We start from the raw sequence: 9,140 nt of genomic DNA, 5'->3' as shown, positions 1-9,140 counted from the left end.
AACTCACTGCAAAAACAGAACCACAACACACTGTTCAAGTGACCACCACCCTTTGGGCCTACATGCAAAGTGGTGTGAATCCCACAACTACTCCCCGTCGCTCGTCCAGCTGCCTAAAACAAAGAAAAGAGAGAGAGTCAGTTGGTTCAGGGTCACAATAAGATATTTGAAAACAACAATCAATACGATTAAAGGTTGAACCGTCCATCAGGAATGTGATGCGTGAGATGTCGGACCGACAGGATAAAACCAACGCAGAAACCAGAGGTCAGACAACACTGGAATCAGGCAAAGCAGCAGTCTGGCACTTAATCTTGCTCAATACGGGGCCCTACTGTACAGCGACCATGGATGGCTGACTCTGTGCTGTGGCTCAAACAGGGGAGAGGCGAACCCTGAATCTTCACTCAACCATGGGGCCACAGAAATCTGGGTCGAGACACAGCCACACAACTGCACAACCACAGCAGTCACCATCTACCAGGCATCAGACAAAGAGGCAGTAATAGAGGCACCTGTCTCAGTCTTAAAGAGACAGGAGCTAGAAGTGTTTGAGACACAGGCTGAAAAGAGGAGCTGCAGCAATGGACAGTCTGAGGAAAGTGTTTTCTGAACCTCAGAGCATGAAAACATTTGACACTCATTAAATCTATCAACCTGAAGATGAGCAGAATGTTTTCCTCTTCATCTGGATCCAGAACGACGTCGGAGGGAAGAGGAGTCTGATCAACCGCTGGACGACCTTCCTTAAAGCCCGACTCGTCTGTTCTGTCCCCGGACCGTCCGGTGTGGACACGCACTTTGATGAGCTGGGTAATGCTCCGTCCCTCCTTTTCCTTCCTTCTCTGCCCTCCACCTCTTCTTTGACCTCTGGAACAAACCACCGTCTCCTCCTTTATCTTCTTGTCTCTAAACTAAAGAGGAAACAGTGTGAATCTGTCCCCTCCTTTCCTTCCCTCTCCTCCCATGTATTTTATCACCTCAGCCTTTTCAAAGAGGCTGTGAACTCTCTTTGAATTTATCGATTTATCTTTGTTGCCTTTTTATTTTTATTTAAATGTAAATGAACTGTATTTATTGAGCTTTTCCCGTCTTTTCAAACACTCAAATCACTTCACAGCACAAGTTGCATTCACCTATTCAGTTCAGTCACATGCAGCACGACACTACTTGAGCTGGGAAACAAACCGCTGACCTTCTGGTTAGTGGGCGACCCGCTCTGCCATCTGACCCACAGTCGCCCGACAAACAGCAGCTTACAATGACACCTGACCTCTTGACCTCCTCAGTTAAAAGTGTTTAATGCAAACTGTCTCATTCATGATGTTGAAGTTCAATGCTGTGACTGTGTGTTGTGTTTTTTTCCAGAGGACATTTTTGTTCTGGAAACCAAAGACCCTCAAAATCCCACCATCTATGGCGTCTTCAGCACGTCCAGGTGAGGACACGCCCATCGCACAGCAGCTCCAGGAAACTTAAATATATTTGTTTAGCCGTGATGCATGTGTCATAATGACTTGATTCAAAGTTCCAGAAGTGTCTTTGAAGACTTGACGTCCTTGTTGGAGGCTACAACCTCGAGAAATACACAAAAGTTCATGACAAATCCTTTCTATTGGGTTTTTTGTGTCACTAAATTATCACTACTCACTATAAAGTGGGTTTATGGACATTTTATTGAGCTGTGTGATTATGTAGAAATCATTTTTATACCCTACATAGTGCACTCATTGTGTAAAGTAGCACAACCGATGGTCACCAACCCAAGAGATATACATGTTGACCATCGTGCCTTGTGTTTAGCTGATTGAAAGACAAATGGCCGACAGACGAGAGGAGAGAGAGAGAATCGTGTGAATAACTGGGACTGGATGGAAGCAGCAAAGGACTTGGAAGTTGCATTAGACACTAAATATATTTCTATTCATTCATGTGGGGAAATTTGCTCAGCTTATTATGAACAGACTGACCCACAGCCAGGCCGCCTCGTGCACGCCCACAGCCAGGCCGGCTCGTGCACGCCCACAGCCAGGCCGGCTCGTGCACGCCCAGCGGTGAGACAGATCAGAGGTGTGGGTGTGTGTCGGGGTCAAAGGTGAAGAGGCCCAGCTGGTTGTGTTATTTTAACCCTGACGTATAAAAGCTCTCCCACTTCTTATTTCCTCTTCCTGTCCTGTTCTCTCTGTTCCTTCTCTCTCTTCACTCTTTCATCCCTTTCTTTATTTACTGTAGCGTCTCTGTTCAATACAAAACATTCACTGACTGTCTCCGTCCTCCTCCTCTCTCTTCAACTCTTTGTCGTTCACAACTTCCACCAACACCTTTTCTTTTTTTCGTCCACAGTTCTATATTTCGCGGTTCGGCCGTGTGTGTCTACTCCATGGCGTCGATCCGTGCGGCTTTCAACGGACCGATTGCAGAGACCAGGAAGACGAGCAGAGAGATGACAAAAATAGGAAAAGCACATTTTTGTGTTTTCGTTTTTAAACAGATGAAGAAGATGAGGAGGAGGAAAAACAAGGAGAGGATGTAAGAGAAGGGAAAGAGAATAAAAACCCTGCGCCGGTGAAGAGAAGGGAGAACGACTACAAACAAACAGGAAACCAGACGTTCATTGTTTCCTTCTAACTGAGACAGGAACTGAGTCCTTTCTGGTCGTAAAGAGCTGGAAGTGACAGCTGCAGGAGGAACTGGTTGTTTGCATCCTGACTGGGTTTCAGGTGGGAGGCTGTGGTTGGTGGGTTTGTTGGCTTTGAGTTTCCTTCATCGACCCCTCGGCTCCTTCACAGCGGTCGGGGGTCACTGACTCTCCTCTGTGAGGCGATGAAATGAGGCAGTGGTCCAGAAAAATGGAGCTCGGGGGTAATTTATCCGTCTGATGAAGAGAGAGACTCATTCGATTTCTGACCTCAGAGCGAGGCCGCAGCATTTAACGTTAACCTCGACCTCTGCACGGCTGAAATATCACTTCAGTTAAAGATCGGTAACGATTTCTGAGTCGGTCACATGAGCCCGACTCCTTCTTTTCCAGGTTTGTCTGCAGACAGTGTGGTTTGTTGCTCCTGAGGCCGAGTTAGAAAACTGAAACACACACACATTAAACACCAGGCTGTGAAGAAGATGAGGGAGAGGAGTGGTTTTCATGTTCAGTGGGATTAACGACCCAAAAGGACTTGATCTCAGGCATCAAACCAAAATCCCTTTTTTTTAAAAGACATTGACTTCAGGAAAAATGAACCAGATGTGAAAAGTTTTATAGCTCGTTCCTGACTTTCTACAATGAAATGTAACACAATCTGTCATCAAATGCATAGAAATGTGATTGTTATTAAACTCCCATGTATTAGTCTGGTTCTTCATTAACAGTCCATTTTTCTTGTTATTCCACAGAGTCCGACTCCCGTCCTGAGCATGGAGCTGTCGACCAAGAGGGTTCGTCCTCTGACTTTTATTCACATGCACAGAAACCATCTGATGCGTACATTTCTTGTACATCTGAATTTTGTGCAAAGTTTCAGGCGCCAAATCTGAGATTCTTCAGGAGGAGAAAGAAGAAGAAACGCGATAGGATCCTTGCTGCAGTCGCTGCTCAGGCTCTAATTAAACATGAATACATTAGAGCCAGAAGACAGTTCAGTAAATACCCTCAATAAAATCAGTCTCTCTCTGTGTCGTCCGTCTCGACCACAGCAACAGCTGTACGTGTCCAGCGAGCTCAGCGTGGCCCAGCTGGGGCTCCAGAGGTGCGAGCTGTACGGGACGGACTGTGCTAAGTGTTGTCTGGCCAGGGACCCCTACTGCTCCTGGGATGGCCAGACCTGCTCCAGGTTCTTCCCCACCAGCAAGAGGTAGAGAGGGACGGAGGGGTAACGAGGAAACAACTCGTTCAGAACAGTTACCACATGTACGTCAAACTTTCCCTTCGTTTGGTGTTAGGCGGGCACGGAGACAGGATGTGAAGTATGGAGACCCCTGGAGTCAGTGCCCAGTCCCAGAGGACGGTGAGTTTCCTCCGTCTGATGTGAAGTCTCTTTATATCAGATGATCTAAGGAGGGTTTCCTCCCACATGTACACTGTGTGTGATGGATCCTGTGTTTAGAAGTGCCACAGTGATGGAATGCAGAGCCATGGTGGTTTCAGCTGTTTGGCCACTGGCTCCATAAGAAATCTGCACAAATCCACAACTGTGTTTGATTGTCCAGTCTGGATCCATCCAGAAGCTCCAGTTCATACTGGGTTCAGTCTGAGCAGGTTCTTCAGTATGTCGTGTGTTGATAGTGGAAATTCACTTTAAGGTCAATTAGAATGTCCCTCAGTAGAGCTCACACCTTCAACAAGGCCCAACTTGATTGAATCAAACATATAATATAAATATCAGTCTGGATTTATTTCATCAAGATCCAAACTGATCTCCCACAATACGATGCACAGAGGGAGAGAAGGACCTGCTGACGTGTTTACATGTTATAATTACAGCCTTGATGAGGCTTTTTCACGTCTGTTGTTGAAGTTTAATGTTTTGCTCTAAAGTCACAGTTTGATCAACATAATTACTGTAATAACAATATAATGTTCAAATATTTCCCTTTTTTAACTAACTTCAAAAATTGTATCGCAAATAGTAAATTCTATTTTCTATTGAATTCAACAGGGAAACACTGAATATTTAAACTGTTTGAGGTTAATTTTGTACAATAATTAATTTTACAAGAACATTTTCCAAATGTTTATTCTTATCTCTCCAAAACTAAAGTTTGAACTGTTGCACAACACAATAAAACTAAAAATACAGTTGCTACAGATTTAAAATTCCTTCTTGAATATTCTCTGCTGCAGGTAGAAACGAGGCGCCCTCTAGGGGCTGTTCTGTGTAACTGCAGTTTCCTCTGCTTCAACACAGTAGCAGTAAAGATTATTGAAGTTAAAGAAATGACAAAGTTCTTCACATCTTTTATTTCTGATCTCAGAAATGTTCCCATGAGGTGTTGATGTGTCTTCTTCTCTTTACTCTCTCTTCCTGTTTAGAATGTGTTTCCAAGAAAAACTGATTCTTATCGTTTTTCAGATTCACACTAATCACATCCTGAATATTTCCCATGATCTGCAGCAGAAACTCTCAACGCACTAAATGTTTCTCCCCCGTCAGACTCTGCCTCTGTGGAGGAGAAGTCTCTGTACGGCGTAGAAGGAAACTCCACCTTCCTGGAGTGCGTTCCTCGGGCGCCTCAGGCCGAGCTCAGGTGGACGGTGCAGCGGCACACGGGCAGCTCGCAGCAAACTGAGGACAGAGTGAGTCTGAACCAGAAAACCTTCTGTCCCCAGGAAACCTGCTGCTGGTGTCTCTTGTTTAGGAAAAAGAAAGTTCCAACTTTAACCTGATGTTAAATCACTTCTCCTTGAAGCATAAAGACTGTATAGAATAGAAACACTATTAGACTGTGACTATCTTCTTTTTCAAAGACAGAAAGATGCTTTCAGGAGGGATGTGGCTGTAAAAACACAAACATGATGCAACTTTGATCATTTTCCAAATGATTTCACAGGTTTCTAGAACCCTGAACATTGTTAACATGTGTAATCCCTCAGTTTGATGTTACATTTGCAACTTTTCCAAATCAAAATGTCTACAAACAATTAGACCGGTGTTGTATAAGTTGTTGACTTCTCACATGATATTTTCAAACCTCTAGTTTTAAGAAACTTAAAATAAACATTATTAATATTGCACAGGCGACACAAAGTGCTTCCCAAACACAAAAACAGAAAATACACAGTGTAAATACTAATTTCAACACAGTGACGATGGATGGAATGAATCCACAAAACAAACATCTAATTAGAAGCAATATAAACAATAAAATCAACAGAATAAAAGAATACAAATAGCATTAAGACAAACAAATGGTGATGAAGAAAGAGTTGCAGTAATTTGGATGGCTAAACAAACAGTGAGTTAAAGCTAACAAATGCATGAAAGATAATCTGTGCCTCTCTGAATGAAATGTGTGATCTGATCTGCGATACTAATATAATAATAATATTTATATAATAATATAAGACTGATTTGGAGATATTACTAAAAGTCTGTTGTTTGGCGTCATGTCCCCAAACAAACTGTCTGTTGGTGTTGTTCTGATTGAGACGCCCCCAGTGGCAGCAAATGACAAATTGTGCGTTTAAAACATGAAAAAGACTTAAACTTAAACCTGATCTTTATACTTTAACACGATAATATCAAAACTGAAGACTAATGCTGCATAATGGGAGGAAGAGAATAAGACTCTCAGTAAAGGGACTATTTCTTTGGTGGAAGTCTCCTTATTGACATGTGACACCAACTTTCTCTCCATGAACAGATAAGTGAAGAAGCTCCCTCCTCTGGTCTAAACACCCTCTCTCTCTCTCTCTGTCAGCTTCCTCTCAGCGATGACGACCGCTCTCTCCACATGAAGCGTGGTTTGCTGGTTCAACGCCCAGAGCTGGCTGACGCAGGCCTCTACGCCTGCACCAGCCATGAGCACTCCTACAGCCAGGTCCTGGCCCGATACCGCGTTCACATCATCCCCAACCACAGCCTGCACCCAGCTGCCCGACACCAGCAGAGCCACGGCCCCCACCACGGGAAGACTGACCCGCCGTCGTCTCTGCCGGGACTCAGGAACTCGTGGCTGCCGCAGCACCAAAGCTACAAGGACCTGCACACGGTGGGGACCAACAGTCTGAGCGTGGACGAGGACTGTGAGCAGCTGTGGTACCGAGAGAAGCGCCGGCAGCAGAAGCTCCGCACTCTGAAGCTGAAACAGGAGAGCAGGAAAGCTCGGGTGAGGAGGAACAACCCCCCTGAGCTTCCTCTCTAGTCGGCTGCAGGACAAAGACTCAGGACAACAGCTCCTGTGAACTCAGAGGACAACAACGCTTTGTTTTTGAGCAAAATGCATTAAAGACTGAGTGTAATATAAAAAAAGAGAGTAGTATATTCTTAACCTGAATATTAGACACCATGGAAATAGCAGTGTAGGAAACGTGACTTGTCTCTGAACTCATGTTATCAGCAGCGTTCACTGTGGTTTGGAACAAACAGCAGCTGGAACCTGTGATTTTCTAAGTTCAGAGCAGCAGGACGTCGTCAGGCGTCTGAATCAGAGACTGGAAATAAAGTTTGGCAAAGCGTCTCCACTTTCTCCCTCGATCCAGAAATCAAGTCCAAACATCTCACATCACTTCCACCTCTCATCTCACTTCCACCTCACGATGATGACGTCATTTAGAGTTCGAGTCTGATCGGGGGATGGAGCCGTGGTATCCAGGTCGAACCCGTACACTGGCTCGACCAATCAGGAGTCAGTGTCAGCTGTCAATCATGACGTCTCAGCCTGTTTTTATATCATCAAATAACTGATTCAAACCAAACTGATCAGAAACACTTGAACAAACATCAGAGAGATAAGAACGACCTGAAATGACAGAAACATCTTTGACAAACTTTTATTTAACGTCTACTTTGATTTTTTTTCGTTGAGCAATTCTGCAGCTCTGCAGCCAGCCACCAGGGGGCAATTGGGACGCTTTGGCTTCACTTTTGGGAGCTGCCATGTCGTCCATCTTTATTTAAAGTCTACGCCCTGAATTATAAATCAGCTCATCGCAAAGGCTCCAAGATTCTTTGGCGTGTGACTTGTTTCATCATGGATCCTTGTTGTTGACACGTTAAAAGAGAAATTCTGTGTCAGATATGATATTTATATTATATTAAAATCAACATGATCTACATGTATTTATGTATTGCTGATCTACACTGATGAGATCTAGACCTCATACTTATTACAGTGGGTGGATTAAAGGCCTGAGTGGAGACGCACACATGAAATGGACCTTGCTTGAAAATACCTGGTATGTGCATCTTATCAGTTCTGCCATGTAACTAATAATTATTATTCACGACGATGTATATTAAAGAACTCTATTTTCTATGGTTTTCTTCCTTCGTGTGTTAGAGTTTAGTATTTTGTGTTTATACTTAAACAAACGTGTTTTTTTTTTTTAAGCAAATAAAAACTGTTTTTTTAACGTCACGATTCTCCAATAAGCTTTGAGATCAACTTGTTTTATACTGTATGTGAATAAAACACTAAATGACAACTTACATGTCAAATAAATCAAGATGATCAAGGCTTTGGTCAAGTTTTCTGTGAAATAGAATTTACACTCACATCAGTTTTATTTTTTGTTTTCATAGAAAGTAGTTTCTACGGTGGAATTCCAGTGAATCCAGTTTAGACTTGATGGGAAAACCATGTTGTCTGCAGCCAGGTACTCTTGCTCTTTGCTGACACCTGGTGGTCAAACACTGTTACTGTTTTTACTTGGATCATTTTATACATCGAACACTCGTCTCGTCAGAGAAAAGAAGGGGATGCAAATCTCAGCAATTATTGAAATACACAACGGTCAAATAATGCATCACAATGCAGCTGTATTTCTCTAGATCTATAAACCAAACACTGTGACTGGACTGTATAAATGTGACATGACGTGGCAGAGTTCTGCAGATGGAGTCACACATTCAGCTCCAACACGAAATATAACAACCTTCAAATCACAGGAGGAAACTTGGGTTTGAGCTCAGGCTTCATTTGATGGAGTTGGGCAGTTTGGGAGTTTTCCACATTTTAACAAACTATTGACAGATCAGACCAATCGCAAGGAAACACGTCTTCATCGTGTTCACATGATGAAGACGTGTTTGATTCCAGAGTTTATGAGGCTCATTTAAACATCATGAAAAATAACATTGTACGGCTCAGTCCCAGTCAGGACTCAGTGTTAAAGTGAAGATCTGGATTCAGGATCCCACACCGTCCATTATTAACTAAATACATGATCCTAAGTTTGTCATCGACATCATAACCATCACAATAAAACATGAACTGTGAACCAGTTTAATTTCATGTGTTTGAACCTGTTGTTTTCAAGAGTGAACTGGTTCAACACGGAGGAGGAGCATGAGAACAGGAAAGTGTCAGACTCCATTTTCAACTGGATGAGCGGAAGGAAGAAAAGTGAGCAGGTGAGTGTGAACACAACTTTCTGAAAGTTTTACTGTCCCACTCTTACACCTGCTGTTAACATCCGTCTGCTG

General features: G+C 43.3%; 1 protein-coding gene across 1 annotated transcript; it reads left to right on the top strand.

The window, feature by feature from the left end:
* The first annotated feature begins 227 nt into the window (after window positions 1-227).
* On the top strand, window positions 228-7,369 carry LOC118104639 (semaphorin-3D-like). The gene is made up of 9 exons (XM_047339302.1): window positions 228-267; window positions 664-813; window positions 1,369-1,438; window positions 2,344-2,530; window positions 3,391-3,432; window positions 3,691-3,827; window positions 3,877-4,001; window positions 5,148-5,290; window positions 6,415-7,369. The coding sequence occupies exons 1-9, from the start codon at window positions 228-230 to the stop codon at window positions 6,856-6,858; spliced, it is 1,338 nt and encodes a 445-aa protein (XP_047195258.1). The 3' UTR covers window positions 6,859-7,369.
* Window positions 7,370-9,140: the final 1,771 nt, after the last annotated feature.

The sequence above is a fragment of the Hippoglossus stenolepis genome, chromosome 3 (genome assembly GCF_022539355.2).
Source record: "Hippoglossus stenolepis isolate QCI-W04-F060 chromosome 3, HSTE1.2, whole genome shotgun sequence".
Lineage (NCBI taxonomy): Eukaryota > Metazoa > Chordata > Actinopteri > Pleuronectiformes > Pleuronectidae > Hippoglossus > Hippoglossus stenolepis.
This window is presented reverse-complemented; position numbering and strand designations above follow the sequence as displayed.

Coding starts and splice junctions, on each gene's coding strand:
- LOC118104639 (XM_047339302.1), top strand. CDS start 228: ATGTCGGACCGACAGGATAAAACCAACGCAGAAACCAGAG. Junction 268..663: donor AACCAACGCAGAAACCAGAG/GTCAGACAACAC, acceptor ATCAACCTGAAG/ATGAGCAGAATGTTTTCCTC. Junction 5,291..6,414: donor CGCAGCAAACTGAGGACAGA/GTGAGTCTGAAC, acceptor TCTCTCTGTCAG/CTTCCTCTCAGCGATGACGA.